Below are 23,190 nucleotides of genomic sequence, written 5' to 3'. Positions count from 1 at the left end.
TCAGTTTGCTGAGATATTTATTTACACATTCAACTAGTGGCCATTATATGAAAAGAAAGAACATTTTTACAGATTATTTACATCACCTGTAAGGCATTATGAAAACAAAAAAACTGTACACTGAAATTTAACAAGAAAACAATAAAACACACATAAGACAAACATAAAAAGCTAAATGAATGTACATGAAAGTATAAAATACAACCGAGAGCGACCATGCAACTTAAATAAAAAAGGAATACATGGAACATATGAGGGAGTAATATCACATCATCTCATCTTCCCTCTGCAGCTCTCTGAACATTTCATCAATAATCTGGAGTGAGGATTCTGTGTGCGTACACTGAGTTACTGTCAGTGTATCTCCTGCCTTAGAACAAGTTCATATTGCACTTTTATCTTCCATGTTGAGGAGTCTAAAAGAGTGAAGATGAGTACAAACACACAGATAGTAGCCTCTCTCATCTTCAACACACCTGTGTGTCTAGTTTGGGATTGCACGTAGTTTTATTAGGTGTTAAAAAGTACACGCTAACAACAGCTGATGTTTTATTCCAGTTTGTCCACTCAGAATGAGCGAGAATCATTGCTGAGCATGGATACTGGAAAACAGTTTTTAAAAAAACACTTGATAAATCTGCTTAGTGGTGTAACTTAATTTTTTTGTTTTTAATTAAACATTTTAATTTAAAAACTGATTTAGACGCACTTTGAACGGATTTTCAGAAAAACAATTATTTGTAATTAATTGACATGACATTCAGACAGTGTATCATACACATTAATACTGGAATAAAACCGTACCAATTGACAGTATCAATCTAAAAATATCTTCTTAAAAAAAAGGCCTTAAAATAAAATGTTACGATTATCACAAAGGAATTCATGTTACAAGTTTATTTGTTTTCCAGTTTTAGATTTTAAGCTTGATTTTGGTCAAAACCAACCTAAAATCAACGAAATTAAACATTATTGTTTATTTTGTTGCAAATTGATTTTGAGAATATTTTTTAGGATTAGAAAACCTGCTCAGGATCCATGAGACAAACTGAAAATCAATAACAGTCCATCAAGCCATTAAAAAAAAACACTCAGATGTGTTGAAAATAAGAATTCAGAAAGTGTTTTCATACAAAAACCAACCACAGAGTCATATTGGTCACACCTGGTTTGTGTTAGGACACCAGATTTTAAAAGAAAAACATATTTAAAATGGATGAATGGAAACCTGGAGAAGAAACATGTTTATTATTGTGAAACTATTACCTTTTAAACTGACATTATCTTAATGGGAAATGACTTCATTACGTTTGTTTCTCTGCATTTCACTCAAAGTTCATTACGGAGCGTCAGTGCACTCAGTATAATTAGTGTACCTGTAAAAGAAATAAAAAACAGCTCATGATCACAAAGTGCTAATTAGTTAATCTTGCCTTCACTGATTGATTATTGTTACCTAAGACAGGAGTGTGTAGATCCACTGGAGGTGTTTTTAGAGGAAGTGCCATTTGTAACAGAGGAATCAAAGTGATGTGAGAGAAAGCCTTCAACTTTTTTGGACATGTAGCTGATGCTCTTTGATAGACATGCACTGGATGATGCATGTTACTATTATGTATGTTTAACTGCATGAAATCAAGCCGCTTCCAACACCTGTATTGCTAACTCAGTCTGGGAAAAACTCATTGTGATTCTGACTTAATTCCCAGTCTCTATCTTTTATGGTCAAGTGCTTCGTTAACACTTTGGTCAAATTCCTAAATAGATGAGAGAGGATATGAGGTGTGAGAATTTGTAGGAATTTTGTAGTTTTGTAAAGGAACATAAAGCAGTTTGAAACAAAAAAAGTATACATATAAATCACCTCCACTGAATGTGATTCAATGAACGCAGCGTTTAGCAGTTCGTTCATACGACCATCAACACATACAACATGGCTGGATGATGAGTTTAATCCCCTCCCACAAAGAAAAAACACTGGGCACACGCATACTGGCTTCTGGTTGGTTGATGTACAACAACAAACCCTTATTCGTGGAGTCAATTGGTGTGACGTTAGTACGATGCAGAAAAACTCACCAGAAGAGAGGCAACCTGGAGGTCTCTCACTGTATTCACTCACTACTAAAATTAGGGAGATCTAGATAGTTTTCACAAACTGAAAAGAAACTTAATGACCAGATTAACATGTTTACATAAAAATAAAACCCTCTCCTGTTTCTACTGCCTCATCATCTCCGGTGAGTTCAGGGAAAAGAGCTGCAGTCGACACGGTAGTTCACACTGTGAGTGTAGTGGCTGCTTGGTCCACGTTTTTAAGGCCTGCTCATTTGCTGGTGGGTAAGTGGAAAGTATTCGCCATCAGTAGTGTGTGTGTGGGTGTGCTGACAGGTTGTCGAGAGGTAGGGATGAAATGGAGGTGAAGGTTACATTTATAGTGTGTGTAAATCAAAGGAGTGTTGGACACAAAGTGACAGAGCGGAGACGGTAAAGCACTTCAACAGGCCGTGAGACCCAACAGGGTGACGAACTGTCTCTGAGATTATAATCCAGATTTTAACATGTGGGATCACTGAGGGCTTCTAGCACGGAGAGATAAGTTTAGCTATGTTGCTGCAGTTAATACTTTAAAGCATTTAAGTACTTGTTTTTACTGGCACATGATAGCTACCCCACGTATGTTCATACAGAGTGTGTCCTTAGAAGTTAAGATTATTTTCATTATTGATTAATCAATTATTGAGAAAATAATCAGAAAACGGTTCCTGTTGTAAAAACAGTTCATCTGTAACTGTTCTTACTCCATTTTTAAGCAAAAATATAACAACGCTGCTGTTTCCAAACTCTCAAATATTAATATTTTTGTAGGGTTTTTTTTTTTTAAGATTCTGTGATATTCAACTGAATATTTTTGGGTTTTGAACTGTTGGCCAAACAAAACAAGCAACTTGAGGACATTATTTTGTGTTCTCATTAACTGTTTTTCACATTTGGTATGATTTTCTTACATTTTCCTTGCAAACAGTTAATCTGAAAAATAATTAGCAACCGATAATTGCATAATTCTTATTTATTTCATTTATAAAATGTCAGAAAACATTTTTAAAAATGTCAAATTTCACAAAACAATGTCCAGAGATGTCTTGCTTTGTCCATCCAATAGTGCAAAATTTAATTTAAACAATTACGAAACTGGATTCAGAGAATTCTACTGTTAATCAATTATCAAAACCGCTGTTGGGGGCAGTATATCAGCATGTGAAGTCAGGTCAGCAGCAGACTCTGAACTAAACATACCAATGGAGGAAAGTTTATGTTATGTTGAGACAAAATCTGAAGTTTAAGAGGAAGATATTATGTTCAAAAAAAATTCGCAAAACTAACTTCCTTGTATGGAAATGCTGTAACGTGTGCAGGCTTTCTTGAAGCACTGTTCCTCAATATAAACTTCTTTTTAGAACAAGTGAGCAAAGTTCTGCTGCAAAGACTAAAAAGCTTCATTCTCAAGCTGAAACTAGTAAAAGCTAAAAAGCCAAGACGGTATTGCTGCTCCTATATCTGCATGATGTTTTACCTAAATGTTCCTACCTAATCTGCTCTAATTGGCAATCTTGGTCGTCTAGTTTGATTCCCTCTAACCGCTGACAGAGGAAACAATGAGGCACTTAATGCCCTGTTAATCTATTTGAGCTCGCTCAGTGTAGTTTTGCACCTCTGACAGCCAGTGTTCATGTTGTAGCTTCAGTGCTGCATGTATAAAGTGCTCTGAGGGTAAATCTGGATCCTTGGAACACTGATTGAACTGCAACAGCCTCACACTGCTATATTTCTGACCCAAAAAACATGATCAAAAGCAAATACTTTTGTCTTTTTAGCTCCTTTTGGATATGAATCCACCTTTTATGAATTCATGTTGATGAATTACCAGCAGAACTAACATCTAAAATCTGTCCAGTTGAACACTAACAATGACAGTGGATTCATATATCCACCATCACTAACTTTTTGCACATTAACAGTTTGATTTTGATATTAAGGATAAAGTATTTAACACGTGTAGAAAAGACGTCTTGAGCCCAGTGGACCATGGAATAATTGACTTCCTGTAAAAACATCAAAATCACAAAATATTTAGTCATCATCTGCTCGTACTTGATTAGGATCACTGATGAGATGTGTATTATTTGATTCCTTAATAATTGCTAGAAAGACTACATTGTACAAAATGTTTTCTTCCCACCCAAATGTCCCGTATTCTGTTTTATTTGCCTACAGATGAACATTTTTAAAAAGCTAGGTGGTTAAAGTGGGAGCCTAATTTATCAGCTAGTATATTAGCATCAGCCATGCTACTGCAGATTCCCATCATTTTTTAGATCCAGAGTTCAAGCTAAAAAATATGCAGCAAATTAAATAGTGTGAACTTAAACCACAAGGACCTACATAATAATTAATAATTAAACCACAGAGGTCATTTTGAAGCCTTTAGAAAATCATTAGCACCGAAAATTAGAATTTGAGTCTTTGAGAATTACACAGGGCGCAATGCTCAGTGTTAGTGGTGTTTAAAGTCCCGACAGGGAGGCAGAATTTCCACAAGCGGGTGACTTTTCCCTCCCAGCCGGCAGAGGAAATAACACAGAATATCATCTGAAAGTCAGTTTTAATATTCCAGCTTTAGGCTGGTGGATTAGTGACACTGCTGCTCAAACAACCAGTCTCCAAAATCTGTCTGGTGAAATACTGACAATGGCTGCTGAAGTTTAGAACTAACCAACCACTTTGGGTTCCCGCTCTGGTTCCAGCACAGACTTCTCCTTCACCTGACTGGATGCTCAGGCTAGCAGCTCGTCTGTGGCCCAAAAAGTTCAGCTCCCACCTTCACAGCTGGCTCATGTTCACTTCAAGCTCCGTAGCGACGCCTCTGGAGTGGAAGTTTCAGGCTACGAAGCTTCAAGCTTTGCAGTTAGCCTCTCATGGCTGGCTAGCACCAGCTTCAACCTTCACAGCTCGATGATTAGTTTGAAGAAAGATGGCGTTAGCATCAAGGTTAGCTAGTGTTAGCTTCTCAAAGCCGGGCTGGTGTTTTTGTCCATCTCTTTATTTCCGTCCTTCATCAATGCAGAAAACACCTGCGAGAAAACAGAGAAGAATGAATCATTGCTTTTCAGTTTAAACGATTTGAGCCCTGAAGTTTTAGGGTTCTTTCGCACCTGCCCTGTTTGGTTACCTTGAACTAAAGTTTGTTTGCCCCCTAAGTGACCAATCAAGAGCAGCGTTCTCACACAAGACATTTGATCTGGTCCACTTGTAAATGCTGCCGTGAGAACACGAACCAACTCTCTGCCATTATCCAACTGTGTAACACAATTAGTCCCTGATTCGGACCAAAGCAAGAAAACTCTAGGCCTGACAGCACCCTTAGTATGATGCTAACCTGAGCCCAGCGGCGGTTCCTGCTGATCATGTGAGTGTTGGCCATGGCAGTGAAGAGAGTGTGCGACTGCAGGTCCTCCGGCAGGCGCGTAAGAAACTGAGCGATGTGGATGAAGTCCATCTGGAGTAGGACGTCCTCGAACAGACGCAGGATACCCAGCCCCGTCCGAAACAAGCTCTCCTCCCCGTCCCGGCAGAAGACATCCCACACCCGACACGCCACGTCCAGAGGGAGAGACTTACTGTACAGAGTGAAGATCCTGCACAGAGACGCACAAAAAAATACCTTTACTTAACAAGTACACGGAAGTAGTGTAAAATCATAAAATAGGAGCAAAAACTAGAAAGAAAGGTGGCAATTCAATTAGAGGAGAAAAAGGTGAGCTGAAATACAAACTCATGAATGCCCACATAAACATCAGCAGCGTACTAGACAGAAAATGGAGTGTTTAATAACTCACCAGTCGATCAGATAGAGGTCAGGGGTCAGGTTGTTGGTTTGGAAGTGGTTGAAGAGACGAGGCAGATTCTCCTCAAAGAAAACCTCAAAGGCTGCAAAATACTTCAACATCTGACACAGACAGAGAGAGTAAAGAGAAGATGAAGGACGGGGTCACGAGTGAACAAAAATGAATAACAGTTATTGAGTCTTTTTGTGTTTGTGTACCAGTTCGTGGTCGACTCTAAAGAAGGCCATCTGACAGGGTTTATTGAGCAGGTTGGCGAAGGTGATGAAGGCTTCAGCCTCCTCCAGGTTGAGGATCAGCACAGCAGCAATGAATGACATGCCCTGGACCTGAAACATCACCAAAACACAGACTCCACATCAGCATCAAAGACAGAATGTGAGTGTGTGTATTAATGTGTGCTTCTGTGTCAAGGATTATAAGATGGCATTCAGTTTTGAAATACTGACACGATTCTGTTACGACCCTGAATATATTTTGCCATTTCCTGAGTTTCTGTGAGAGTGTGTGCTCTGTTCTTGTGAAGATCTTGATCATCAACCTAAAGCTGTCTCCTTCTGGCTGGCTGCATTCATGTGTTTGGCCTGGGGATTGTCTTTTGCTGATTGATCCACTCACAACATCCTGTCTTTCAAAATGCCTCGGTTCCCAGCAGCCCAGTGACAGCAGCGCCTCGGCTCTCTCCTCGGCCTACAAACGCTTCTTTAGTTCCTTTGTGTGATAAATCTGTGAGACTTTGTCAGGCCTGGTGCCCTAGTTGGGTCTGTAAGTATCTGTGCAAATGTTTGTAAGCTGCAGGCGTGAGTTGCCAGTTTTTTTTGTACTGTTTGCTCCTGTTCTGATGTACCCTGAAGGGCTGGGTTTAGGAAATGTCTTCCTGTTAGCCAGTACTTTTGAGGAGATTCTTTTGTTTGTTGTTTTGGCCTCAGTTTACTATCTGAATTTCACTATTTGTATTAATAAATGGATCTACTTGCACTACATTCAGTGTTGAGACTTTGATTTTGGGACTAGGGAGGGAACGGCCTGTTAACTTTTATGTTGTGCTCCTTACCCCCTGGACAGGAGCGGAACAGACTCACAGTAGACATTTTATTGGGCCCCAAAAAATTTGCAAAGTGAGCTCTATTAATGCTCCTGAATAAAATCCAAACACTGTGTATATTAATGATGACATTTAACCGTCACATTCTGAGGTAGTCGTCTTTGTTTTACAATTTTTATTCTTTGAGGACTGAAGAAAGCACGTCCCAACTGAAAAACCCCTCCTGTCAGTTTGCCTTATGTTATTTCTTTCAGAAACTAAAGCCCAAGTAGCTTCCAACTGATAATTAAGCCTGTTTGAGATGTACTGCAACCATCTCAACAACATTTTGGATTAAATATAATTTAGGTTACATATCTAACCTAAATATTTCTTGAAAGATGGCATTAAATGTCTGGTCAGATTTATAATCTTGTTTATGTATTTTTAACAACAAAGTTGCTGATTTAAATCATAATTTTACCACTTTCTTAGACCATTTTATGTAAGCAAAGTAAGTCTGCTTGTGTTTAGAGAATATTTAACATTTGAGACTTCAGTTAAGTACAGGGGTAGGCAACCTGCGGCTCAGGAGGCACATGCAGCTCTGTAGCCCTCATCCAGTGAGTCCCTGTGGCTTTGAGAAAAAATTATATGGAAATCAGTTATTTTTCACCAGTTAAATTTAATTTATCATTGCTGTACGCCTTAAGTGATTCTTACATTTTCCAAACTCATGAATGTGTAGCTTAGACGCTGAATAAAAATAAATGTTTTAACATCTCGTCTACTATGTGCGTCATATGTCTACGGCCTGGCGCCTTTTCCTGAAATTTGCTGAATCTCAAGAACGATGGTTAAGCTTGAGTCTCCTTAGTGATGGTAGCTATTGATTCCAAATCCAAAAAAAGAAAATGTCTCAGAGGAAAACAGAGAATTTCATACCAAGTGGACAGATTTGTTTGCTTTTGCCACTAATGCTGCAAAGTCTCAGTACCAAATAATCATAAAAAGCCCACTGTAGAGCTACTTTGTTGTAAAACATATTAGTGAATGCTCATTTAGCTAATGTAGATTACATACCCTGTGTTGCCATCAATATATGACACAAATATAAATTGCGGCATTTATTTATTTTTTTGTCAAAAATGGCTCTTTTGATAGTAAGGGTTGCAGACCCCTGGTTAAATATGTTTTGAAAATAATAGTATTGTGGGATCAGTACCAAAGCACAGGTATTGTATCACCACTAGTATCAAAACAACACCCAGCCCTGAATATGAGACACCAAATGTCACATTGTGAAAAGACAAACATAAGCAAACTATTTCGAACCATGCGGGATAACATCTAACACAATTCTGTCTGTAAACAGGGTTCTTTGATGGTGGAAGAAAAAGCAAACTCACATAGCCAATGTCAGGTCTGTAACAGGTGTACGCCCCCAGTACACTGTGGAGGAGGTCGTGGTAGGGACCGCCCTGCAGAGAGAAAAGAGAGGGTGTTAAGATTTAGAGACAAACAGATGGAGGAGGAACAGCAGGATGAATGGAGCGAAGATTCATACAAAGTAGGAAATAAAAGAGAGATGGTGAAGGTAGATGAGACACAAATAACATGACAATGAACTAAAACGACACCGCTTTCACGAATTGGGAAATAGTTGTCAGTGATGTAAGTTGTACGCACACAGTGTGGTCCTTTAACTGTCAGATGGTGACAGCCAGACAAAATGACTTAAGCTCTAAAACTAACTTGTCCTCACAATGATAGAAATACATGAGCACACAGACACTCCTCTTGCACTGTGTCTGTTCAGAGATCAAATACCTTCTGGAAGATGAAGAGAGAGGGGAAAGTTCTGGAAATGTCTAGTTTGATGAGGTCCAGACTGGACTCCCTGTCAGCCAGAGATGCTCCTCCGTCTAACAGGAAAACACACAAGCAAAACATTGCAGCGTGTTATTTAAGTTGAAATAACTGTTCATGGTTTTCAGTTGACTGCACCACAGAGAGCTTATTTAAGACCTGAATATATATACCGTATATGACTATATTTATGTCTAAGAGTTTTTACTGTGATGTTTCAGCTTTTAGAGTTCAGACTGGTGCTGTGTGACATACCGCTCTCACTGTCGTTGACTGAACTGGTTTCACTGTAACTCCTCCACTTCTCTTTGGCTCTGGACAGGAAGATCTCATACAGCTCTGCACGGAGAGAAAAACACAAACTATGAGTCAGGTTTTAACCTCAGATCCGTGGCACAGATATGACAGTTATTGTGTCTGTGTTCATAGTGATGAAGATACACGTCGGCCAGTGCAGCTAACTGATGTGTTTTTAATAGTTTTTTAACAACAGTGGAGCTCTAAGAAGAACAGGATATACCAGGCTTTGGTACATTACATTCATAGATAAATGCACTGTTAACTTGGGTCTGTATTTGGGATTCGCTGACTTTAACAAAAATGTATTTAATGTGTGCAAGTTTGTACCTGGTGTGATGTTGAGCTCGTTGCCGATGGCGAGGCTCCACACTCTTCCTCTCACACTGGGAGGAAGTCCCTGCCACCAGAGCTCCCTGACCCGCCTCGTTCCCTTCCTATACACACACACACAGGCACCATGAGCAAAATAAACACGCTGCACAACACACACTGTGTACACAACACACACAGAGGACTGTGGAGACGTACATGGTGTCCCAGTGCGGCAGGATCTCGTTGTTCCAGACCACCATGGCGTTAGAGATGCTGTCCTCTTGTCTATGTCTCTCCTTCATCTGACGCTTTTTCCTCTGAGCTTCCTTCATCTCTGAGGGAGGAATAGAGACAAAGACTGAGTGAGCATTTTGCCTTTAATCTTCACGTTGACTAACTTTGTCCCTGCTGGCCACTGTATATCTGCCTGAGCCAATCAAATCAAAGCATAGCAATGGCTCTGCATCAAATAAAGTGTGGAAAATTGTTCTTGCCAACAAACTCTTTGTTTTGTTTTGGCAAGTGCGGTAAAGGGGTAATTTTAGACACCCATTACAGTGAGCTCTTAGCTCACTTGCTGTTTGTGTGTGTCTACCTCTTCTCTTTGCTCCTGCCACCATCTCCTCGTACTCCATTTTGTGTCTCTGAGTTTCCTCCAAAGATTTGGCAGGTAAGTTCCTGAAAGAGAGAAAATGTGTCAGTCAAAAAGACAGTCAGGGAAACAAGCAATCAACCACTTTACACTTTAAAGAGTACTTTACATCCCAAAAAAATCAGGTGTACTTCAAGAAGAAATTGGGAAAACAATGAGATCCAGGAGCTCCTTACCCTCCGAACAGAGGACGAGATCAGCCACCACATAACAGTGACAGTAAATGATTATCATTGCCATGTTATGACATTGTTATTGTTTATGGAACTCTGCTAAAGCATATGTTGTATGTCACATTAGAGGCTGGCGCTGTTGTGTCATGCCTCTTCTGCTTCCACGATGCCAGCACGCTGTCTGAAATCATACACTGCGGCGGCATAATGCTGGCATTGTTTGGTTCTGTGTAAAAATACAAAGGTGGCATAATGAAGGGACTTTGTAGCAGCCCTATAGCGTGATCTGATACTGGGTGAAATCAGAGATAAAAGAGGCCTGAAACTTTTAACTAGAGAGGGCAGCAAAACACTGCTTTTCAACCTGATTTTAAGTTACTAAAATCTGAATTATTTTAAATTTACAGCACACAGAGTGGCTGCATATCAGGATTTACACCTGAGACTAGAAGCTGGTTTGTTTGCATTAGAAAATCTATTCTATAAAGAGAACATTCAGCATCTTTATGACTGCTGGGCGTTCAACATACTGGGAGAAAACAGGCTGAACTTACACCATGCTAAATGTCAAGCTCACAGACTACTCTAGCTAAGCTGACAGTTATTTTCAGGATAAATTGTTTATTTGTTTGGTCTATCAAATCTCAGAAAACTGTGAAAATAATTATCATAATTTCCCAGAGTCCAACACTTCAAAAACAAAGATATTAAATTTGCTTTAAATTAGAAAAACAAGGAGACAAAGAACTCCTGCACACTGTCTTGACAACCTGATGAAGGTCTCTGTACCAAAACATTGTTCTTGTTCACAATAAATGCCCTATTACTGCATTTGCAGACGCTGTGCAGGAGTTTTTTTGTTCTATGATAATCAGGCCACGGTCTTCTCCTCCGCACCTGTCAGCTCTCAGGGGTGCGGGAGTTTTGCATTTTGATTTAAGAAAAACAAGAAATTGCCACAACTGTGAGGTTGAAGCAAGGGAATGTTTGATTTCTTTTTTTTTCAGTTTGAAACATTCAATTAATGATTGAAATGTTCTACAATGGTAACCATACAGAGAAAAAAATAATTTAACTGAGCTAACAACGTGGCCTCTGGTGCCACACGCAGAAAACCCCCACCCCCACTAGAGGTTAGAATAACAGAATATCTGACCAAAGATTTTGTACTTTTAACCAATACAGCTTCATGAGGGGCTGCTTGTGTGTCTATAAACTTGTTTTATTGTAATCAGGGTGTAAAAGTATATGTAGTATTTAAAAGTCTGCAATAAAGCCTTTACATTAACAAGAATAATATAACTAATAAGGTCCGTATTTGTTTGCGCCCCAATTAAAAACATCATATCATATTCAAATCAATATGAAACCACCATCAGTCACATTTTCTCAGACTGGACCAGTGAAAGATGCTATTACAGCTCCACATGTAAATCTAACTGGTACTCACGCTGGCCGGTCCTCCAGGATGAGAGCTGTGGTGGAGAGAGGCTCAAACTCCAGGTTCTTCCTCCTTCCTGTCGCTGAGGGAAGCTGAGGACACATGGACACATCCGAGTCCTTTCCCTCGTCCTCCTGTGGATGTTAAACAAACACAGAGGCTGTTATTGAGAGCCAAAATCCTGCAACTCTAACCTAGATTACGTTCCATAAGCTTTTCTAAGGGTATCTTTAATCTGCCTTTCTGAAAAGCTAAAGTGCAAGTTTTCTGTCTGCATTCGTAGATGAATTAGTATCTGCTGATGTACTGGACAGTAAAATGTGAACACCTTATTTTAAAACATGCTAACAGACTCCATGAGCCCTCTTAGAAAATGGCAGCCTGTCAAAGCCTGAACAATGTCATCATTTTATCTTCATTACAAGGAAATGTGCTTCATCCGTCCCAGAAAATCAGTGTTGCTGAATCTGAATTGATGCCAGCAGCAGTAAATGTTTTTAGTCAGGCTTTCATTTCCACAATTTACCTTTTCTATTTTGACCCAAACAACTTACCAGGAGGACCATTTTATTGCATCACATGAGCTTCAGTAGATGGTGTTTACCAAGTTGTCATGGCATTGTGGACGTTTGAATTTCCATATTTTCTGTGCACCTTAAAGAAACACTTCACCCATTTTTCTCACATGCCTCCATGAAAAACAGAGAAGATATTAATTTATAGATTAATTAGAAATGATGTTTAACAACAGCAAAACTATATCGAAACATCCATTTACAAACTCACCCAACTTGCGCAGTACAATCCAAGTCTCATTTATCCAGTCGTACGCTCAATACTTCCCAAACACATGTATTTTTGCCTTAGTATCGGAGTCTGGCTTTAAAAAGAGCAAAGATAAGTTTCACTTTCAGTTTTAAATAGTTATGTTTTAGCGTAAATGCATGTGTATGCATGCATAAATGAAACTTGGATTATACGGCACAGATGTTTGATTTAGTTTTGCTGTTAAATGTCGTTTCTAGTCAATCAGTAAATCCATATGTTTGCTGTTTTCTTAGGTCTTATGGGTGAAGTTTTCCTTTAAGAATCTTTCCGATAAGCTACTAAAATGACATTGTGGTGAGGTTTTTTTGCTAACTGTTGTTTCCAAGATCAAGCATGCACTTGATCAAGCTTGACTTTTTAGCCAATGTGGACGAGAACTCTTTAAAATCGTGGGAATTTTTCATTTTTAACACCCACAGTTCAATGACAGCTTGGTAAACTGCACCTGCAGAGAAAGATCATGTGATGCGAAGCTACTAGTAAACATTGTGATTAGACTTTGTCAAGTGCCGCAGCTGTTTAAAATAATTTAAATTAAAATAAATTCAATTCTTCAAAACATTTTGTTATCTTATGTAAACACTAACAATAGGGACGTTATCGAACCACAATCTGCAAACAGCTATGCAACAAGCCCACACACACACACACACACACACACACACACTCATGAACAGGGTGATTGTTCATCCGCTTTGGCACAAAGAGAAGCTGTTGGTTTGTTGGAGGACAGGCTCTGCAGACAGTCTGAATAAATCTCCATTTGAGGGTGTGTACGCATGTGTACACTCACACTTGCACCATCAAAGCTACCAAGCATGTATGTAGTAACTTTGCTTCTCAGTGCATGTGTGTACGTGCATGTGGCCTATCTAGGCTGCTTAATGAATGTCAATGTTTGTGTCCATGTGTGAGCGAGTGCTTGCATATATTTGAGGTCTAACGGTCGAAGCAATGCACAATAAACAGTTCATTCACGGGAGGGACAGCTGTGGGTCAACAAGACAACAAGCCTTTTATACACTGATTTTAGAGCACCACCAGCAGAGGGAGACAGAGCTCACTCTCTGACTCTGAGGCTGGAAAATTCAACTGGTGCTGCTTTGTCATCAGTTTCACTATGAAGTTAAAGTCATATGTGTAAAATCACGTGACTGATGCAGTAAACTGCACCAGGAAAGCTGCTCTGTTAATGATCAGTAAAAATACTGTGGACATTCAGATTTCAGAGTTTATCATCGGGCAGATGGTTGAAAGCGGAGAGAAAAATCACTTTTATTATTGCCATGAGGGGGAAGGTGGCCGGAAAGCAGTGGGGCCAGTTGACAATTTACTGATGAATGAACAACCTACATGAGATTAAATGGTTTTTACAATCAAATCTGCAACATTTAAACAGTTTACATTACATGGCCAAAAGTGTGCAGACCCCCCAACATCACAGCAACATCTGATACAGTGGCTGAGCATCTCATTCTCATTCTACGGGCCTTAATGTGCTGCTTTAACAGTCGCCACTCTTCTGGTTTCAGTCTTTCCACGAAATAATGGCTGCAGGGATTCGTTCCCATTCAGCCACGAGAGCATCAGTGAGGTCCATCACTGATGTTGGTGATCAGGTCTGACTCACAGTCTGTGCTCCAGTTCATCTGAGAGGTGCTGGACAGGGTTAAGGTCAGGCCTCTCCGCAGGCCAGTCAGGTTCTTTCACACCAAACTGGGAACACCATTTCTTAATGCAGCTGGCTTTCTGCACGGGGGGACATTGTCACATCAGAAGAGACAAAGGCCAAATCCCAATTCACAGCTTGGCCCTACCTTCGGTTCTGGAGTGCCCTTGACTGGGTAGTGGCTCTTCAGAATCAAGCCACAAGGGATAGAGGTTGAAATCTTAGGAACCTAGGAAATGGGGCGCCCAACTATGGAGACTGGACCAAATTATGAAAAACAGCCATGTACCAAAGACTTTCAGCTTCTAGTAAATGAGAATCAGGTCATGTAGCGTGCTATTACATTGTTGTGGGTCTCTGGCTTGTGTCTTGATATTTAATATCTGAGTGTATCCAAGTTCAGCAGGGCATACACAAAAGGAACAGTAAGGGAAAATGACAACAATTGGGTGAGTTTAAGTTCAATGTGTTTAATGTAAAAAGAAAACAAAATCTCATCGCTGTCATAAATGCTATTTATTATTGCAATAATTCAACCAGTGATTGAAAACAGTCCTTGGGTCTGTCAGGCTAGAGATATTTTCGCGCTAATGCTACCGAAAATATTTAAGACCCATCGAAACTGAATTTAAGACATTTTAGGACTTTTTAAGGACCTGTAGACACTGTGTCACAATTAATGTGTGGTCCGGCTGTTAAGCTATGACCTGAGTGCTCACACAGTATGTGTAAAGTAGACGATAAACGGTCCATCGGCCCCTCTGGACTGTTTTGGCTATTGAAAACTGTCACTACATTTTCATTTGAAAGCTCCAGGGCCACGGGTAGACGTATGAAAAGAGCCACATCTGTCCCCATCTCCCTCTCTTTGTCTCTTACACACAAACATACACATACACCAGGTAACAAGTTAGTTAGCAAGTTAGCAACCTGTGTAAAGGCTACACTGTAGAATTGAGTGTGAAGAAAAGGCAATGATCTTGGGGAATTGACTCATGGCGTTGCCTGAAGACAGCCAACCAAAATGTCTAACATTTTAAGAAATTCATCCAAACGCGGCCTGTCGGGAGATGTTGATCAGGCCATGACCGGTCTTCACTCTCCCTGTGCAGTGAATGGCAAAAGATACCCAACGAATCTGAATTCGCTCAGATTAAATGAGTCGGACGGCTCAAGTATCGGGTCAGAAAGAGGCTCAAATTGTAGAGTGTATGACCAGTGTTATCCCTGACCCTGACCCCAGGCCAGATGTACACAAAAACCAAAGTAAAAGTGTTTACAAACGTACTTTTGGCTATAGAGAGTGTTATATTTAGGACAAGATCTGAGGAGTCACATTGAGACGTACAAAGTCTGCAAACTGCAGGACAGTTAGGATTATAATTTTTGGAAGTAACCCCTGTTTGTCCTTCAGAGTCTCTGAGCGGAGCCCTGCATTGCTGCACAAACTGAATTCAAAGAAAACTGTTTGAATGAAGTAAGCCCTCCTTCTCCTGTTCCTCCTCCTCCCTCTTCTCCTCCTCAGCTTTGTGTCTGACGTGTCAACTGACTGAAGCCAAGCCACATCTGGACGGCTCCTTTCCTGATGAATCATCTGACTCTGGCTGCCATCATGTGAGCAGAGCGGGCGCAAAGGCCGACGGCTGTCAGACGGCAACGTTAGCTCAATGTTAGTCTGTCTCCCCTGCCTTCACATAACACAGTAGGTTCAGAGAGTCACTCTGGAGCTGGAATAGATAGATAGTTAGGATTTGCCGTCTTCATCGAGAGTACTCTAGCAAGATGGGATTGTGCCAAGGCCTCCATCTGAAGGACTACTGAGTGTGTGACACAGCTGCTTCCACACAGTTCTCAGTGTTTGTCTGATATGAAAATCAAAGTTTGTCTAATTAAATTCAACAACAGAGAAGGAAGCTGCTGCTGCACTGTGTGTGTGTGTGTGTGCAGGATACCACCTGCTCTAGATGACAGGAGAGGAACAGCTGTGTGTGTCTGAGTGCGTATGTGTGTCCTTGCTGGCAGGGCCTTATATCACGCAGCTAGTGGAGGATAGAGGGTTGAATTGTGTGCATGTGTGTGTGTAGGGGTGTGTGGGGATGGGACGGGGTGGGGGGAGTAATAATCTGCATCCTCAGCTGCAGGCGGTGTGTGGAAGTTGCCTAGCGACCACATATACTCACACACACACACACACACACACACACACACACACACACACACAGTAAATCCATTTTACAGTCTCATTCCAGCCACCATGTTGTATGTAAACAGATAAAGGCTAACAGCATTAGCCTCTGGAGCCTCTGGAGCATATGGCTAGCAAACACACACAGCATCAGGCCAACCAATTAAACATCTCACGACAAAATGTGTTTGTAGGATGAAACTTCTTTGGTGACGCAGAAATACAATGCAGCATCTGGACTTCATCTTCCACTATGCTAAAAGTCCCGCTCAAACGTAAGTGTAACACACACGCAATAAGTCTTAAGAGCCCAGTCTGACATCTTCAAATATGTTCTGTCTAACCAACCATCTAAAAACACAAACTTGCTCAGTTTATGATTTAAAAAAAAAAATAGAGAAAAGCTGCAAATCCTCACATCAGAGGAGCTGGAACCAGAGAACATTTGTCATTTTTCCTTGTTTGCCATCTTAAACGATAATTCAGTTATTACAACACTTTGATTCAGCACGCATTTTCTTGCCATTTTTACAATTACACAGGAAAGCAGGGTGAGAGAAATCAAGCTAGTGCAGGGAATGTGCACTGCAATAACACTGTAACCACGAAACCCTGCTGATTCTTATCTGACCTCCATTATTGGAAAATAATAGCAACCTCCTCCCTGACTTGGCACACAATGCTTTGTACAATATTATCTATTATTATACCCATGCTTCATTTTGTGAGCATTATTACGTTACTGTTTTCTGTGTAGGGGTGATGATGAGTGCTTTTGTCAGCCATCTCTGTCAGGGTCTCACAGGAGAGGAGCCTTTGGTTCAGACACTATTGTTTCTAGGAGGATATTTCCATTTAAAGGTTTTCTTCTAACAAAGTCCTCAGTGTTAATTCAAATAGGACATAACCTAGATAACCCAGTACTACAGGTTTAAAATATGACCGTCTGAGATGCTTTATTTTTCTGTCAGCTACATACAACACTATCCATGAGCCTCAGCTACCATTGCTAGGGAGAATAAGTAGATCAGTTAGAGGCACAAATCAGAGCTGTAACAAATCCAGAAGGCTTTGCCAGTGACTATGTTTAATGCACAAAATATTTCAGGTTTTGCCCTTATTCCAAAAAAGACAATATTCCTACTATGCCCTCAGTCTCTGTCAATGATCCGGTTCATAGTTTCAGCTCTAAAGCTATGAATATTATGGACAATATTGCCCCCATGAAGGTCAAAGTTGTCTCTGGTAAGAAAAAACCACCATGGAGGAATGCCACACAGGTAAAAGCTCAAAAAAGAGAATGCAGAAGAGCAGAACGCAGGTGGCGAAAAACCAAACTCCAGGTTCATTATGACATCTATAAGGAAAGTCTGCACATCTATAGCTTGGAACTAAAGAGGGCGCAGCAGTCCTTTTTCTCTGAGATTATCAACAAAAATAACAACAATGCACGGACTTTATTTACTGTTGTTGACAGACTGACAAACCCATCAGCGTCAGTCCCTCCTGAACTGCTATCCACCAAGGCATGCAATGACTTTGCTTCTTTTTTCATAGACAAGATAAGACAGAAAGTCTGTAACTCCAACACAGTGGCTATTTCACCTGTGCCTCATAAGACTACTCCAGTTAATCTGGCACTTTTTCACCCATTAAATTATGCTTCTTTGACAGACATAGTTAGAAACCTTAGGTCTACCTGACTACCTGCTGCCTTGACACTCTGCCTACAAGCTTTTTTAAAGATGTTTTTAACTGCATAGCATCAGATATACTACAGATAGTCAACTGTTCTCTTCAGTCAGGCCTTTTTCCAACGGCCCTGAAAACTGCAGTCATTAAACCTCTCTTAAAAAAGCCTAATCTGGATGCCTCAGTAATAAATAACTACAGGCCCATATCAAACCTACCATTTTTAGGAAAGATCATTGAAAAGGTTGTTTTTCAGTAACTTAACACCTTCTTGGAGCAAAATAATTCCTTTGATGCCTTTCAGTCTGGATTTCGAGCACATCACTGAGACTGCACTTGTAAAAGTTTTAAATGACATTCATCTGAGCAGTGATGCATCAAAGATTTCGGTTCTGGTATTACTGGACCTCAGTGCTGCATTCGACACAGTTGACCATAAGATACTGCTCGACAGACTAGAAAAGTTTGTGGGACTTTCTGGCACTGTGCTAAATTGGTTTAAATCTTATTTACAAGACAGGGATTTCTTTGTGTCACTTGGCAATTATGAATCTGTGCGAACAAAGATTACATGTGGAGTTCCTCAAGGGTCCATTCTTGGGCCTCTTCTGTTCAACAACTATATGCTCCCTCTTGCTCAGATTATGGAATATCATAACATCTCCTACCATACTTATGCAGATGACACACAACTTTACATAACAGTGTCACCAGATGACTACAGTCCCCTGGATCTACTAAATAAGTGCCTTGACGAAATCAATACGTGGATGTGCCAGAATTTTCTACAACTAAACACAGAAAAAACTGAGATAGGTGTTTTTGGCCCCAAAGAACAAAGAGCAATAGTCAGTGCTCACCTTGGCGCCATGACGCTAAAACCTACAAATCAAGCCAAAAATCTTGGTGTAGTTCTGGACTCAGACCTAAATTTCAATAGTCACATTAAGACAATTACTAAATCAACCTACTACCACCTTAAAAACATAGCAAGAATAAAAGAATTTCTGTCTAAACAAGATACAGAAAAACTTATTCATGCTTTCATTTTCAGCAGGCTGGACTATTGTAACGGTGTCTTCACAGGCCTGAGTAAAAAATCAATCAGACAACTGCAGCTCGTCCAGAACGCTGCTGCCAGAGTCCTCACCAACACCAAGAGAGTGGAGCACATTACACCAGTGCTTAAATCACTGCACTGGCTTCCTGTGTGTCAAAGGATAGACTTTAAAATCTTGTTACTTGTCTATAAAGCACTAAATGGTCTCGGGCCTAAATACATCTCTGATATACTTGTACGTTATGAAGCATCCAGACCCCTCAGATCATCTGGAACAAGTTTACTCAGTGTTCCCAGGATCAAAACCAAACAAGGTGAAGCAGCCTTTAGTTTCTATGCTCCCCGCCTGTGGAACAAACTTCCAGAATATCTGAGGTCGGCTGAAACCGTCAACTCATTTAAATCAGGGCTTAAAACATTACTATTTACTGCAGCTTACCAGTGAACTAGATATGTAACTTATTGTTAGGATAATCTGTAGCTATTGCTTTTATATTTGTCTGCTGTTGCTTTTGCTTTATGTTTGCTTTTTAAATGCATTTTCTGCACTGTTTTTCTTGCTTTTAGCTTTTGTTTTTAATGATCTATTGTTCCTTTAATGTTTTATCTTAACGTATTTCTCTTGTAAAGCACATTGAATTGCCTTGTGTATGAATGGTGCTATGTCAATAAAATTGCCTTGCCTTGCCTTACTAAGCTGTTTACATGGCTAATAAAAGTGAATATTCCACCAATGCTCCAGTACACGTGCAGCTGTGCATACTCTGATTAACGTGCCCTAACATGACATTTATCAAATCAAAATATGCAAAAGTGGAACAGCTGGAGCTGCTTGTGCCAAAATAAAATTTTTAAAAAGCCTTTCACGCTATAGGGTCGTTACCAAGTCCCTTCTTTATACTACCTCTGCATTTTTAAACAGAACCAAACGACGGCAGCATCATTCCACTTCAGTCCGTGATTTTACATAGCATGCTGGCATCGCAGAAACAAAAGAGCCAAGATGGGCTTAACGTTTAACACAACAGCGTCAGCCTCTTGTGTGACATATAGCATACACGCCAGGACTCCTTTATAAACAATAACGATGGCATTAATATGGCTATAACAATTTACCATCTCTGTTGTATGGCGGCTAATCTCATCCTCAACTTAAGAGGATAAGGAGCTCCCGAATGTCATTGTTTTCCCAATTTGCGGACATTTTCTGTTGCTGTTCTTTATTTTTGAGTTAGCTGCTAACTGCTATTAGCTGCTTGGGTCACACACATAACAACTCACTTGTCCTGCTGGCTGTCCTGTTTATACATACGCTGTTTCAGCACTGTTACTACCTCCCATGGTGGATTAAAAGTGAGACAACTCTGTCCCCCCTTTCTGCAATCGTACCTTATATACAGAATGGCAAGGCAGCATAACGGCGCAATATTCCTGGCTTGAACAGGCAGTGTAAAAGGGGCATTAGTTTCCTACTGCTGATATCAAACCTGTTGATATCAAAGTCTTTCATAATGATTAAAGTAGATGTGTTTCACCTTCCAACCAGAAATGTGGGCTTTTCTTTTGGACATGCATCTCTGACTCAGCCTTGCAAACTGCTGGCGAGTTGGTTTGTGTACGACACACACAGCTGACCAGAAACAGGCAAGAGGCAGTGTCACATATTGCGGTAAATACCCCAATTGAGACACGTGTTCTGAATGTGCTGTAGACATGTCCAAGCAATGTTCCTAAAACCCAAATAATATCAACATATTCAAAATCTTAAAAGGAAAATGCTACGTTCGGAAAAAAAGCCTTATATGACCAGTGTCTAATCCAGAATATTGTCATATATGATAATAGTGAAATATTGGTGTGCATGTAAACATAGTCATTGCAGTTGGCAACAAAACAAGGGCTGTAATTTCAAAATTCAACCAAAACTAACCCCAGAGTATGAAACTGATTTAATTTAAACTCTAAAATGATTGAATGCTTCTTACTCAAGTGCACCTTGGGAGTTGTAATTAACCTCAGTCCTTTAGTTTTTATGTCCACAGTGTATCAAAGAACCAGATCTTTTCCAACACAGTTGATCATCTTTTGCACTGATGATTTATCCAGACGAGTTTCAAGCCCATCCAATACTTGAGGAGCACTACACTGGAAAAAACTCCTCCGCCTCTGTTCAGACTTTCACAAACTATAAAACCCTGAAATGTTCCTGTGCCAGGCAAGATAATGGGGATAATGTCAGAGTGTTTAAAGAGCCAACCTGCTGTGTGGGCGATGTGGAGTTGGGGTCTGTAGGTGGAGCATCCTCTCTGGCTGCTGTTTTGCCAAACAGTCGCCACCCTGTTGCATTGTGGGACGACGCCTTGGGCTCTTTGGATTTCCTAGAAAACAGGCTCCTGAAAGGGAGACAGAAAAAACATTATTGCTGCTGATCTGCTCACTATATTCTTCAATTTAAAGAGAACTGAACTCATGACTATAACATCTTTCATGGAACTTTCATATATACTTTAAGTCTCACTGAATAAAATGTTGATATAAAAAAACTGATTTAAATCCACAAAGCATGTGTGCAGCAGGGTCCCATCCAAACTGAGATGGATGTTGCACATCCTCCCTGTTTGTCCAACTGTAATTCTGTTGTGGATGATATTATCGCTACAGGAAGCCGTCTCCACACAGGAAGCCACAAATCGTAACATAAAAGCAATAATCCAAAAAGTGTCTCTTCAACAACAGTGGGCAGAAAAACTCAGGCCCACAAAACTTTCCGTATGCTGCAGGCCAGACTGAAACTCAAATCCTGACATCTGCAGCTTCACCTGGCTGCACTTTACCATCAGTGGTCGAGTGGCTGTTTTTCCACAATATGGTGGTCAACACTGCTTAATTTTACCATTTCATCTCATTTTTTTCAGCCTCCGTTTTTACAACACAGGAAACAGTATGGCGCCCGCTTCATTTCACATTATGACATTATAGCCAAGCAGTGCTGGATGAATTGGCAAAGTATCCCTTTTAGATTTTTTTTTTTGTAAAGCCAAGGTAAGGAACAAGGTTTCCAATAAATAAATCAGCATTTCTACATTATTGTATACAACAACTAGTCGATGTGCAAAGTCTTCCCAACCACTTACTGTAACTATATAATTTCCATATTCTTCAAAATGTCAGATACAAGAGTCTTCTTGGGGACAAAAACGTAAAGATTTTGAAAAGACTGAACTAGAGAAATGATGAAGCTGAAGAACAATAGGACAGGGGTGCCCAGTGGCTCAGTGGTTAGGGTGGGTTTCCCCACGTACAAAGGCAGTGTCCTTGCCGCAAAGGCTGTGGGTGCGATTCCAGTTCATGGCCCTTTGCTGCATGTCATCCCCTCTCTTTCCCTCTTTCAGACTTAACTCTGTCCTGTCACATAAACGCAAAAAATAATAAAAAATAATCTTAAAGAAAAAGAAGAATGGGACAGATTTGGATGGAGCAACCTAACCTTGACAAGGGTCTGATGGTTTGGTACAGTGCATCTGTAATTGCTGCCTTGTACTAATGCCAACCACATTATTGTTACCACATAACTTCCTTTCTTATGTCAGTGTCTGTTTGGTTACCGGCCTTTGTGTTTGTTTGTTTTTAGTGTTTGGAAACATTGGAACATAAAACTTTTTGGAATTATGAAAGAAACTCTGATAAAGAAGTGGGTACTTATCATATATCCGCACTGCCAGGACATGTCTATATTATTCTCTAGTTAATTCCAAACTGCATATATTCTTTCCAGGTAAGTTCCTAGGCAATAACAAATAAATTATGTACCTGTAAAATAAAGCATGAATGCCCTCTTCTAAAGAAACAAGACCTTAAGAATAAGACAACGTTTTTCTGTGATTCAATTTCAAAAGGTCAAACTCAAAAGCTGCAGAAAAAAGGTAATTAGGTTCCTCAAAAACAAATGAGGGAAGGAATGCAGTTCCAAAGAGTAAAGGCGTAATGTGGTGAATTAATCCCTCATCATCATTCTGACCACAGTCGTGCAGTTGCAGCAGTTTTTGAAGTGACGCTGGAGAAAGAAAAAAAAGCTGCCAGAT

At 40.1% G+C, this 23,190-nt stretch overlaps 1 protein-coding gene across 2 annotated transcripts in view; it reads right to left on the bottom strand.

The window, feature by feature from the left end:
- LOC117248279 (TBC1 domain family member 12-like) overlaps positions 1-23,190 on the bottom strand; it is a 36,282-nt gene continuing 13,092 nt past the window's right edge. Inside the window, exons 1-13 of one of the 2 annotated variants that reach the window (XM_078176198.1) lie at positions 12,461-12,546; positions 12,229-12,363; positions 11,684-11,808; positions 10,004-10,086; positions 9,625-9,742; positions 9,424-9,530; positions 9,052-9,135; positions 8,758-8,852; positions 8,337-8,408; positions 6,104-6,232; positions 5,898-6,007; positions 5,438-5,696; positions 1-5,132 (exon numbers count right to left, since the gene is read on the bottom strand). In XM_078176198.1, the coding sequence (XP_078032324.1) occupies positions 5,061-5,132; positions 5,438-5,696; positions 5,898-6,007; positions 6,104-6,232; positions 8,337-8,408; positions 8,758-8,852; positions 9,052-9,135; positions 9,424-9,530; positions 9,625-9,742; positions 10,004-10,086; positions 11,684-11,808; positions 12,229-12,240 (1,266 nt within the window). In that variant the 5' untranslated portion in view covers positions 12,241-12,363; positions 12,461-12,546 and the 3' untranslated portion in view covers positions 1-5,060. Of the gene's footprint in view, positions 5,133-5,437; positions 5,697-5,897; positions 6,008-6,103; positions 6,233-8,336; positions 8,409-8,757; positions 8,853-9,051; positions 9,136-9,423; positions 9,531-9,624; positions 9,743-10,003; positions 10,087-11,683; positions 11,809-12,228; positions 12,364-12,460; positions 12,547-21,365; positions 21,502-23,190 lie in introns of those variants that run through there. The other variant, XM_033613214.2, reaches the window with a different exon arrangement.

Source organism: Epinephelus lanceolatus, chromosome 17 (genome assembly GCF_041903045.1).
Source record: "Epinephelus lanceolatus isolate andai-2023 chromosome 17, ASM4190304v1, whole genome shotgun sequence".
NCBI lineage: Eukaryota > Metazoa > Chordata > Actinopteri > Perciformes > Serranidae > Epinephelus > Epinephelus lanceolatus.
The sequence above is the reverse complement of the archived record's forward strand: the minus strand, read 5'-3'. Positions and strand labels throughout refer to the sequence as shown.